This window comes from Zychaea mexicana (assembly GCF_025766255.1).
Source record: "Zychaea mexicana strain RSA 1403 chromosome Unknown BDB00scaffold_45, whole genome shotgun sequence".
In the NCBI taxonomy this organism is placed as follows: domain Eukaryota; kingdom Fungi; phylum Mucoromycota; class Mucoromycetes; order Mucorales; family Lichtheimiaceae; genus Zychaea; species Zychaea mexicana.
In genome coordinates, this window is record NW_026516708.1 from 200,465 (window position 1) to 213,222 (window position 12,758).

Genomic DNA, 12,758 nt, shown 5'->3' on the forward strand with positions numbered 1-12,758 from the left:
AACTGTTGGCGGATGGCGAAAATTATAAAGCAACAGTAGACAAGCACGCTTCACAGTAAAAGATAACGATCTTTTTTTATATACTGCAGCGTTGGAGTCAAGTGTGTGTTGTATCTATTCCCGCACCCAGCACATGCAATCAAAAGATACTAATCAAATGGAATAGTCTGTGGACTACGCTCTATACTCATGCTGTTTACCTTGTTGGGTGAAGAATAGAAACTGGCTGCTGGGAGGATCGTGTTCTTAATGTTTACTAATGCTGGATCAGGAACAACTGATGCCGTAGAATCTCTTAAGCTGTTTACCTTGTCAATCACTCCTGTATTGCCATTTGATTGCTCACAGAAAAGCATTTCTTCCGTGAATCTACATGCTCAGTCACATTCGTGTCTTTGTTTTCGCTTGACACGGTGCCGTGCACGGCCCACTCACAAACAAGCGCCGATACCATCGGAGGGTACAGCTCCGCATGGTGAGAGACACGTACCACTACCGCCGAAGCACGCTTGTCTACTTGACCATCAAGTACCACTCCTTTCATTTCCTTTGGTGCTGTATGTTTTGTTATGTCATAGTAGGCAACCCACAAGTTGATTCGCAATCCGTTATCTGGGCCAATGAGAATCCACGGGGATTTGAAGTCCCGAACGAGAAAAATGTCTATATAAAGCGAGCAATTTCGCCTTTCTTTTTTCTCTTCTCTTCAGTTCGTTTTGGTACAGCTTTGGTCTGTAGTACAGATGCACTGCTCTGTGCCATGATCGGGTCATTGCTTGTGCTGGCTATTGTCATAATTCTTCTGATGATCGGCAGATTCAGTGGTCCGCTCTGAAGAAAATTTGCAATATATACCAGTGGGAATGTGGTCATATACTCCGGCAGCCGATCGTGAACCTTCGGGTGCATGTGATGCCAACGGTATATGTTGGGATAATTGAAACGAACTTTTTTTTTATTATTTATTACACACAAATAAGAAAATGATAAACAAAATAAAAAATATATTTTTCTTTTTCGCACTTTCCGCATAAACGTTTTACCGCTTTTGCCTCGCCTTTTTTTTATGTGCACGACAAGTTCCTTTTTCTTTTTTCGCGAACAAAAAGCTAATTACTCCCCCCTCCATCCATTCACAGCTCCGTGCTAAACAAAGCGGGGAACAGTGACAGTGGCTCTGTATCGTAGCCGAAAGTAACACGATCACAATGCTTTGGCACTCTTTTTCACTTTCTGTGTTCGCCTAAATTGCCAAAGCAATTGTCAAGAAAAAAATTGTTATCGAGGATATGGTCGGTTATTTTATAAGAGGCAACGCCAGAGCATACGCCAGCAGACCTGTATAATTGTCAGATCTGTAAAAAATTGGAATGTTTTTTTTTCAGCTGTTCGTCTCTCTCACTCTTCCTGCACGTAGCTTATCACAACACAATTTTCTTATCATTTTGGGTTTCACCTGGATTGAAAAGCTTGCACTGATCTTTCCGGTGTGTCTGCTTTTAAAGCGTGATTCTTGTAACAGCTCTTTCCCTCCCCATACACCTTCACTTCTCTCTTCCTTTTCTTATTTAACTTTACTTCGTTACATATTTTCAAGGTATGCGTTACCTATTTGAAAGTGATGATCGCTCACCAAAGATATCAGGGGGACCTGTTGAAGATATGATATATTTGCTCTACCAAAACATGCACACAGGGATGCTGTGTTTTCCAGGCCAAGCGATTGGTTACTAATATATGACTTTTGCGGCTCGCAAACAATAAACCCGAGTATTGATTGAAGCCTTTTCCTTCGTATCGAGAAGTCGATGGTTTTAGAAAGAGCCTGTTCTAATGTGTATCTGCGTATCGCTATGATAGCATAGATTTAATGAAGTTACTGGTGGTTACAATAGATCAATCTTCAGGGTCCCCCTTTTCCAAATAAAATTCAGGTGAGCTACCTGGTTCGACTTGCTTTTCCTTTGTCGGACATATTATTTCACGAGTCCGGATTATGTTATACAGGCTTTGTTCGATTAAAAGCCTCGTGCCAAATTTCTTTTCGCGCGTCCCCTTTCGCATACACGTAATATGACTGATTTGATCTCGATTTTGCCTCCCGAATCATTCAGTACATCTTCTCGTTTATCGGACAGCGGGCTGTGTCGAATGTGTGAAAGTATGTCGCCGCTGGTTATACGCGATCCCCACTTACCAGACAGCCCTGTGGACACTGGTGGGAATCTCGCCTGATGCATGGAACAAAAGGAGCGACGCGATGCTTCGATGTTTGGGACAACAAGTCGAATCAGTATACATCAAATCTCAAGCCACGTATAAAGTACTGGAACGACTTGCTTGGCGAAGATACAGCATTCGCTTCCTTGGTGAAGTAAAACGATACTCTTTTTTTTTGCGTTAAGAGGATCGCGTATTCGGTAGTACTAACTACTGCTTATGAGCAAAAGATATACTAAAGCTTTTTCTTTGTTTTCAATAAGACATTAGCAACCATGTGCATAGCAAACAATTACAACCTATTTTCGACAGTAGCACGTTACTGCCAGGATTCATCAGATATTTCTCGCATACGCTAACTGCTCTGACGATTTCATTTCACACTTGCGATATCTCGCTGCCAATGCTACTGGACTTCTTGCCGTCATTAACGAATCTTTCAGTGATGTTTGATGGCCGCACTAACTTATCAGATGCTACTCTTGAACAAGTTGATGGCAGAAGCAGACACAAAAGGCCACCGATACACAACATTATCTTCTTAAGACTGGACGGTGTTCTCAGTTTTAAATACCGGATCCGTCCCTTATTGCAGCGTTGCTCCCACATCAAGTACTTGATATTATCGCCTTACTCACGATTCAACAACGTATCTCCAACCAACATCTATACAGCTTATGAGCTGTGCCCTCTATTACGCTACATTATGTGGGAATGCAGCGAACCAGTCATAGCAGACAGATGGATTTCACTATCAAGAAGCACGAGTGCTTATATTAAGTAACTGAAAGGAAAGCATCGAATGATGGCGAGGAAGGCAGTATGGCTTATGAACTGCTATTCAACGGCAAGGGACACGAGAGGATCATGCCGATAGTAGTAAAATCGCAGCCGATACTAGAACATTTACGTATAGTCGCCTGTGGTCTTTCTGTATTCATTGCTGGGATGTCTTGGCACGCAACCAATTCACACAGCTGACAAGTTTGGGGTTGACGGACATCACTGGTATGTCAAGCGAAGATTGGTCCCAGATTTTGCTCATGCAGCAACAAAATGAGATCTTGGAAGTTGGAAATCGCGCTGGAATAACGCAGTATCTGAACAGCATTATCGCAACCATCGGTACGCTGCAACGGCTCCGTATACTTTCCTTGCGAAATTTCCTTCACATGTTCAGCGAGAATCCTCTTTGCGATCTTACTCCGCTTCGACGTTTGCAACAGCTTGAAAAAATGCGTCTCACGAACATACCCATCGACAACCAAGGTCTAATGCAGTTGTGCGAACCATCACAGCACCCACTAGTCAGGAGATTAAGCTTGAACCCGCACATCACCGTACAGTAATAGTGTCGACGACTTTCTCACAGAGGCAGGATGGATTGTGTGGGCACAACGACTTGAGGAAACCAAAATACTGAATCTGGAACTGACAGCCGTGAAAGGTGTTACTGGTGCTGTCCTTGAGCATTTTGAACAAGTCGAGAGCTCGGTGCTATTGCGTGTTTCACGGATCTATAGTCTCACCAATGCAGGCATCAATGCTTTTCGTATCATTGAAGGATCTAGTAAAAAGATTGAAGTCGTGGGGTGTTCAGGATTATCTCGGACAGATGATCTTCGTATGCCATACAACATATTTTTAATAATTGAGTACCATTGCGGTGATATTTGCAGTCTGGCTTGTACTTTTATTTATAATGAGCTGATAAACAATATTGGCAGCATGTTTAATTAATCAGTTTTCCAGGTTGGATTGTTGTGATATCTGTATAGTCAAGCATCGATTTGAAATGTTTACATATACACTTACTAGATCCAGGATTGATGGAAAGGCAGCACGATGTGGATCTGGTCGGCAGCGAGTCTGGTGCCCTTTCAAACCTGAGCGAAAGCACAGACTAATTTTTTTTTGGTTACCCTATGCTTTCCTTATATATCAGAAATGCTTGTGTACCTCTTTTCGTCACAAAAGGGATCACCTCGCACTCTATATGATATAGTCTCTGTGACAGAAGAGAGAAAAAAAAATGAAGTGAGAATATTCTTTCTTCCGTTGTTGAATAGAAAGACCATCGTCGCCTCCTCCCCTCTCCCTTTATGACCAAAAAAAAGCAGTCTGTATGCTGTATGTATGCGCATACGCGCGTTCCTGTTCATGTCGGGCAGTGGATTTTTAATGCCCGGTATTTGGATTTCATTGGCCAACGTGCTGCTGCAACTATACTCGAACCGCTTTGAGAGTTATACTACGCAGAGGACTTATTGGAGTCAAGTTTACTGACAAAGGTCAATATTTATGGTAAGCGGGAACATTATCATCTTCCACATGCTAGGATATATACGGGATCAAGAACATCTTGAAATATAGCGATTCCCGGAAAGTGTTCCTCATATTTTCTGGGCAAATTCTAACTACAGTACTTTGTCTGTTTAAACTCTATATGTAACAAACTCATGAGCAGTTGTTCAGTAAATGAACCCAGTGTCTTAAGCTTGATGCTTACCAAACGAACAACAATACGATAGCAAGCTCAAAACGCCAGAGAAAAGGCAAGCCTGATACAAGACGCTGGAGTGCTACTGTGTGCTGTCAACCAAGATTTTTTTTTTTGTATGAGAGGCGGACCTCTAAAAGAATTTATTGACGAACACTTGTTCAAAAGAAGGGAAGTGCTCGCGGCTTTGCAAGCGCAGGTAGGGAATGGTTGTCAACCAAGATATAAACATCACCCTAGTAAGCTTCCTGGATCCCAACTCCGCTCAATGGATTGGATAGCATTGTAATACCCTGCAGATGCGGTAACGAATAAACAACAGCATTCAGGATGTCTAGATTATATAACTAAAGTCATCCTGGCAATAGCAACATAGAGAGCAAAAGCTAGTTCAGTCTTCCTTACTCTCAAAGAAAGAAAAAAAGAGATGCAAACGAATTATTGAAAAGTAATATGCAAAAGGCAACCATGACTGAATCAACCCACACTTGTGACAAGCATTTATATGCCTGTGTGCTCTCCGCTTGTTATATAAAAATAAGGTAACCGTCCGTGCACGCGTAAAAAAACAAGAAGCTTCGAGTGTAATGCTTTGAACGATCATTTTAATTCTGTAGCTCAGGAGCAAAATACGTATAAAACACTACATCTCAGAGTACAGATAACGCCCAACTTGAAAATAATGGGCCAAGCGTCGGTCGAGAACTCTTCCCGCTTTCTCAGGTACGACAGATTCACTCCTTGCGTAGATCCTACATAGCAGATTTCAATAAACGTTTGCTTTGTAAGGTTTTGTCAAATCGCAGCCTAGATGTTGAGGAGCAAGCGTAGCATTTGAGCGTGTTATGTATAATTGCGCAATAATCGATTATCATCTTGCGTAAAACAACGTTGCAGTAAGTCGATAAATCAGCACCGCAATTGGATCATCCTTTGCACTACATCAAGAACCTTTCTATACAGTACTAGCTATTATGGTGTGCTTGGTATCCATCCAATGGTGTGTATGGAACCAGTACACATTTTCTAGCCTCCCCAAAGGATAACGGGATATATATCAACGTAAAAGCCAGAAGAGATTTCTTGTGGTTCTTTCCTTGGCTTACTACCGTCGACACCGCCTAGCGAACAATTATATCTATTTTCTCGTTGTCGTTTAATTCGGTGTCCAGGAACTATCCGCTCATGCAGTATCAATGGCGATCGTTATTATTGTTGCTGTGGTGAGGTACGACGTGATTCAGCTACACTTACATGTGATCGAGCCAAAACTGTTGTACGATTTTTAGTATCCTACCCTCCATTATGTACCAAGTATGATACAGCCCTCTTTCCGCAGTCAAGGAGAGAGAGAGAGACGGTAGAACGCGACCTCAAAACTCGTAATAAAACAAGGAGGCAGACGCTATGGGGTTAAAGTGACAGAGTGACAGTTAGCCACATTCTATAGAATGCGAGGAGAGATTCGTGGCAAAAAAGAGTAGCCACCATACGAGGATGTTTTTCGTTTATTGGCCAAAAAAGCAGATAGTATTCTTTTTGTTTGTATAGAGATTAAGAAAATGCTAGGAGGAAAATAGTAGAAAGAAGGAAACTTTATATAAGAAAAAGCTATATAGATTAAAGAAGGGCTTTTGTATATCCGTGTGTGTGTGTGTGGGAGGGGATTGTATAGATTGCTTTGATATGTTGTTGCAGTAGTAGTAGTAAGTTGCTATCCTTGCTATTGATAGATGAATGGTTTTCATTTTACTTGGTGCGTCTGTAGATCTTGTCCATGAATTCGGTAAAGACGGCCTTCTTGAGACCAAGCGACTCATCCAACTTGCTGATCATACCCGAGATTTCCTGATACGACTTTTCTTCGTATGCCTTGTAAGTGCCCTCAATGTCCATTTCGACATAGAGTTCCTTGATCTTGGTCTCAGCAGCCTTGTCCTTCTTGCCATAGTTCTCATCAAGCACCTTGCGTTGGTCAGCATTTGCCTTGGCCAGGGCTTGGTTGATCAACCAGCTGCACTTGTTGTCTTGGATATCCGTACCGATCTTGCCGATGAATTCGGGCTCACCATAGCAGTCGAGATAATCATCTTGGACCTGGAAGTATTCGCCAAGAGGAATCAAGATTTCTTCAGCGGCCTTGTATGCAGACTCGTTCTTGATACCAGCCTAGAGTTTGTTCCCGTAAAAATATAAATCCGTTTATATGTCAACTTTTTTTCCCTTTCTTTTTGTACGACCTGTCTTTTCAAACCCCTGATTTTTTGGATAGTTGATTTTCCAACGGTAATGTACAGCAAGCAAGTAACTTGTTGTTTGTTGGCCAAAAGGAAAAAAAAAGTGGGATCAAACTTACCATATGCATGGCCATTGCCACAGGGAGGTAAAACGAGTAGTAAGCGGTCTTGTAAACAACAATGAAATGGTGCCTATGCGTTTGTTTGCTCAAAACGTTAAAATCCCTGAAAATACACAATCCTTTGTTGTACACATATAGCCTATATACTACTACTACTACTACCACTACTACTACTATTACTACTATTACTACTATTACTACTATTACTACTATTACTACACCGACCCCAGACAGTGATAACTTACTTTTGAACCGAGAACTTGCTCAAGTCAACGTTATCTTCGGGAGCAGTGATCAAATCACATAATTGGCCCAATTCAGTTTGGAAAGTGACCTTTATATCCGCATAGTACATCAATAGAACACACAGAGAGAGAGAGAGAGAGAGTTAATATGTACTTCTTTGCCATTGACATAAACGTCCACCTTTCAGCCCCACTCAAAACTACCCTTTGCCCTTTTGTTTCCATTAACCACACCCCTCCAAGACGGGGGAAACGCATACTTTTTTTCCTTTCTTTTTTTTTTTACCTCATGGAACAACTCGAGCAAATCGACGTAGTAGTCAGTGCTCTTGAAATACTTTTTCAAAAAGACGTAGATGCACGATTCCAAAATGAAAGCATCGTTGATGGCAACCATACCAACACCATCCTTGCGGTACCAGCAAGGCTGGCCACGACGGGTGATAGAACTATCCATGATATCATCTGAAACGAGGAAGAAGGCTTGGAGCTAACGTAAACGATAGAAAAGCGCAAAACAAATTTTTTTAAGTTCACTTTGTCGATCATTGCCGAGTTTGACAAGTTAAAAGCCTATCTCTCACATCTCTTCACTCATGCGCGCGCTAATGCCTACTACTACTCCACACCATTTTTTTTGCCCTATCTCGCTCGAATCTTTCTCTCTATTATTACCACCTCCTCGTAATAAGCTGTCCTAACCCCCCCTTTTGATCTAGTATTACCGACTACTTACGAGTTCCACAAGCCAACCAAGGACAGAAGCCTTGAAAATATCATCCTCGGTGACAGCATCACCCTTCAAGATACGGATGGTGTCGACAACAGAAAGACCGCGGTTCAATTTGCCTATAAAATATATCAAGTCATTCGAGCTTTGTTCGCGTCATATATCGAAGAGAAAGAATATATCTGTATATGTCCAAATTCTAGAGCCCGGGAAAACTCTTTCACCCCCATTCCATCATCCCATCATGTCAAACCATTAATATTTTACCTCCAGGCACATTGTAGAACAACATCTAAAAGAAATGCAAAAAGACGCTTAGCATCCTCTCACAATCCGCTACTTTGACAACAATAATATTCGAAATGTGTACCTCCTTGGTCCATTCATAAGCATCTTGGGGCATGTTGTACTTGCGCAACTCGGCAAGGACTTCCTCGGCCAAAGTGGGAAAAATATCGAGGAAAGCCTTGCGGTTTTCTTCCTTTTGCAACTTGACGCTGACCATGATGATATGAAGTTTTTCTATAAAGGGCGTCCAAGAGAAAAGATGGTTTAGAAGAGGATCCAAGCTACTGGATATCGCTGGGAGGAGAGTACGTACCTGTAGCGTAGATCCAGGAAAGAGAGAGAGAGAGAGAGAGAGAGAGATGCTGGGACAAGAGAATTAAACCTCCAACTCAAATATTAAGTATGTATGCGGGCCCTGAAACCTTGTATTTTTTTTCTTTGTGTTGCAAAGCCCTCTAATAACTCCTCGGTGCTTCAATGTTTCTATTCCCTCCCCCCTTCCTTTTCCGCAATACACCGGCATTCAATGCAGCAGTCTTGCACTTTTATGGAATGTGGATCCCTACATATTCTGCTGATCACTTCAACGTACAGCACACTGCTTACGGTCTATATGTACACAAGATTCGAATTTGATTTATTATATAATCGTGCGGCAGTCAGTGAAAGGATAGTTCAAAATTTTAATGCGGTGTGGATGTGATGTAGCAGTAAAGTGGTAATGCGAGAAGACATGTTGGGATGACAGATGATTGTTAGAAGATAAATAATGTGAGTGAGAGAAGAGAAGAGAGGAGGGGAACAATGGCTTGTGCTTTTTTCTCTATGGAATGTTTCAGGATGTGTTGCTGGATGGGATGAGCATGGCTTTTAGTTGGTTTCAGCGTAATAGTTTTCACGCATGAACTCAAAGAAAGCAAAGTGGTCAGGCGATGCACCATAGCGGTAGACAAACTGAGAAGCCAGATAAGCTCCAAAGATAGCCTTGACATAGTTTTCAGGTACACGAGCCAACAGGGTATCGAGCCCAAGCTTTTCGAGCAACAAGCTGGGGAATGCCTTGCGCAACACCGCATGACGGAGCTGGACATTGTCCCACAGACCCGTGTTTTGCAACTGCTCGTTGAGCTGAACGATGGCCACTGACAGGTCGTCCGAGAGGTTAGAGATCGGAGTACCTGACTTGCTATGCTCGCGCCACAATGCTTCAAATTCAACTGCTGCGTTGCGCTCAATGATGCGCTGGACCTGCTCGACGTAGGCTTGGTAGAATTCAGGCACCTGACCATCCTTGACACACATGTGCTCGACAAACTCGGCATCGTTGAAAGCCAAAGCAGCCAAGACTTCGAGCGAAGACGACGTGACACCACCCTTGTTGGCCGAGGCGTCCTTGAAAATTACAATGCCTTGGCGTTCGAGACGGAGACGGGCTTCTTGAGTAATGAACAGGTTGGCACCCTCAACAATGTATTTAAAATGAGGCACGCCGTCGTTGTCGACAAGTTTCTGGACGTTGTATAAGTCGATCGATTCAGGTCGGCCACCACAGGGTACAAATACGGTGGCCTTAGCCGATGGGTGTGTGTGGAACGTGTTGCGGAATTGAAGGCCATTTTCAACCACATCGCCGTTGGGCAATTGCACATTGTTTTCGTCCACCAATACCCGGAAACCGTCTTTGCTCAACTTGGCCGTGTCAAAGTTGTTGATCATTAAGCGCTTGTTGGCCAATCGTGTCAACTCTTCGCGCTCAATGCCGTTGGAATCGTACAAGACACCCGAACCATCAACAATGGCAACCGTTTTGTCCTTGGAAATCTTGATTTCGTTCGAACCCAAGTCGCCATCGGGACCACCGGTCTGAAGCTTGGTGCATTCTTCTTCCTTTAGGCCAAACGTGCGATAAATGCCCAACACATATTGATGGACCGAACGAGTGGTCATGCCATAAGTGTCGTGAGGAATACCGCCCAACGACTGGCTCTTGCCGGTAGTGAAAGCCTTCCAGAAGCTGGCATTACGACGACGTGCGTGTTGCGAGGCCCAATCCATGTAGTCAGCAGTACCTTCATCAGGACCAAAGAAAAGAATTTCGGGCTTGCCCATCAAGTCGACCAAAGGTTCCTTGATACCCATCGTCTGGCCAGTAATCAACAAGTCCAACACTGAATCCACGTATTTCTCGAATGCAACACGGGCCTTGTCCTGCTGGTAAATGTCGAGCAAAATCGTACCCTTCGAACCGCCTTCGGGGATATCCTTGTTCTTGCGCTGCTGGGTCGCGGCCAATGCATAGTTTTCGTCAAACAAGGTACGCTGGTTGATCGAGTAGGCTTCACGGTTGCGCGAGCGGATAATACGGATACCACCACGGGCAACGTCACGGAAACGTAGATGGAAACCACGGAACTCGGAGCCGACGACCAAGAACATGCCATAGAGTTTGGTAGGGTATTCGATTTCGGGCAAAAAGCTGGGATCCAAGCGGAAGGACAGAGCGACCTTGGTGGATTGGTAAAAGTTGGTCTTCAAGACATGCTGGTTGAATTGCAAGAAGGATTCAAACACCAATTGCTCGTGTGCGTTCGAGGTGACGCTCTTGATTTTCTTGCTCAACTGTTCGTTGGTCAGATTCTCAACTGTGGTCAGACGTTGGTACGAGATGGTAGGCTGAATCGAGGCCTCGCGCTGGTTGACATAGTGGACAGTGGCAAAATTGGCATACAAGAGCTTGATGAGGTCAGGGTATTGCTTGATAATGTCAAGAATGTATTCACGCGTAAAGGTGTCCTGGCGCAAACGTTTCTTCATCTTGGTCAACACTTCTTCGTGCACAGGGTTGACCTTGTCCAGAATGTTGGTCAGACTGAGGTATTCCTTGCCGAGTCGGTTCAAAAAGTGTTGTGAAAAGATCCAGCAGACGTAGCCATAGACGGTTTCTTGGACAGAGAGTTTGTTGGTTTTGAAGAATTCTTGGAGAGGCGTGGTGGGCAAGCAGTACAAGAGTGAGGTTTCCTTCATGACTTGGTAGATGGAGTGCTCAATGGGAACGGCTCTGGCGTTGGGCAATGGGTTCAGGTACAAGCCCATGATGGTGACACCATTAGAGAATTGTTCTAATAATATTGACCGGTATATCAGTGATTCATTCCCATTGTAAGCTCACAATCCGCTTCACTTTCAAAAACTTACCGACATATTTGCGGGTAGAGTACAAATCATAGTAGTGGTACAAATCAGACATGGCAGAAAAGAAGCCTTGTGTGCTACCCTGTCGGTAGCCGATCACGAGACGACGCTCGCGTGTGCCCTTGACTTCGTACATTTCAATCACGGGGCCGGTGCGTTGCAGCACATTTCGCATGACATCCTCATAGATTGTGCGGGTGTAGTCGGTGGCCTTTTTCAAAAAGTTTTGGTCGGCAACCTGCTTGATGTCGGTTTCTTGTTCAGGCGTGGGGGATGGGTTGACAAATTGGCACTTTGTGACAAAATAGCAGCGGAGTTGAGGGGTCATAGCGTTGGAGACGGTGGGGGATGAACGATAGGATTCGACACGGTAAGCGGAGGATGCAGTGGATGGGTCCAGGTAATGCTCGTCAATTCTAGTGTATATCGTTATCAGCATACCAACCTTTGTCTAATAATAGAGCCACAACACACTCTGAAGGATGGTTTACCTCTTTTCACATTGCGGACCTTGCAATTGGGAAATACCAGGCTCAGACGAGTGGATATAGATGGAAGAGTCCTCGGATTCTTTCTCAAGGTTGATGGCCAGGGCATTCTCGTGCTTTGTAAAAGCAAGGATCTTGGCGCCATAGAGGGACATGATGTGATTGGCAATGGTCTCGACCGATTCCAGCGCAAAGTAAAAGTCATCAATACCAAGGTTTCTAATGATAAAGAGCGGAACAACGAATTAATCGATTTCAGTTTCCCTTATCAGTTTAAAAAAAAAGAGATAAGAAGCACCCACCCCCTTACTTTTGACACACTTACCCGTAGAACCACGATACTTCATTCTGGACCAAAGCCTGGGGCAAGAAGCCAGACTTTTCGAGATACTCGCAGACTTGGACCATCTGTTCTTCCTTGCCAGCAAACACGTTGGCGTTGTATCCACCATCGTCGACGGTAGTATGAGTCTTGTTCACACCATTGGTGGTGGTGTTGGGAGGTGCCAGGGTAGCTCCTGTCATTTGGTGGTTATAAAAAAGGTGAGAGAGAGTGTGTGTGGAAAAAAAGATATGCAGAGAAGAGAGGAAGCGGATAAAACGTAATGGGGTATTTATATGAAAAAGACCAACAACCGAGGTATGAGTCAGGAAACGTTCAGGGCACCCCCTCTTTTTCTTGAAATCGGGCAAGGTCCAGAATGAACCGCCAGCCCACCCCGTTTTCTGTGATGTG

At 43.8% G+C, this 12,758-nt stretch overlaps 3 protein-coding genes across 3 annotated transcripts; 1 reads left to right on the plus strand and 2 right to left on the minus strand.

Moving 5' to 3' along the window:
• Positions 1-2,073: 2,073 nt before the first annotated feature.
• On the plus strand, positions 2,074-4,127 carry BDB00DRAFT_788631 (uncharacterized protein; the record flags this gene model as incomplete). Its single annotated transcript, XM_053120823.1, has 5 exons — positions 2,074-2,161; positions 2,251-2,374; positions 3,137-3,345; positions 3,593-3,790; positions 4,039-4,127. 5 exons carry the CDS (start codon positions 2,074-2,076, stop codon positions 4,125-4,127), a joined length of 708 nt encoding a protein of 235 aa, XP_052978908.1.
• A 1,990-nt stretch (positions 4,128-6,117) lies between these two features.
• On the minus strand, positions 6,118-8,696 carry BDB00DRAFT_827504 (farnesyl pyrophosphate synthase). The gene is made up of 7 exons (XM_053123802.1): positions 8,425-8,696; positions 8,322-8,346; positions 8,061-8,173; positions 7,611-7,814; positions 7,325-7,413; positions 7,077-7,149; positions 6,118-6,889 (listed from the first exon to the last, which is right to left on the minus strand). Exons 1-7 carry the CDS (start codon positions 8,557-8,559, stop codon positions 6,470-6,472), a joined length of 1,059 nt encoding a protein of 352 aa, XP_052978909.1. The 5' UTR covers positions 8,560-8,696; the 3' UTR covers positions 6,118-6,469.
• Positions 8,697-8,953: 257 nt separating this feature from the next.
• BDB00DRAFT_976747 (Glutamate/Leucine/Phenylalanine/Valine dehydrogenase-domain-containing protein) lies at positions 8,954-12,651 on the minus strand. Its single transcript, XM_053129930.1, has 4 exons — positions 12,348-12,651; positions 12,026-12,241; positions 11,538-11,950; positions 8,954-11,461 (listed from the first exon to the last, which is right to left on the minus strand). Exons 1-4 carry the CDS (start codon positions 12,545-12,547, stop codon positions 9,213-9,215), a joined length of 3,078 nt encoding a protein of 1,025 aa, XP_052978910.1. The 5' UTR covers positions 12,548-12,651; the 3' UTR covers positions 8,954-9,212.
• Between the last annotated feature and the right edge of the window lie 107 nt (positions 12,652-12,758).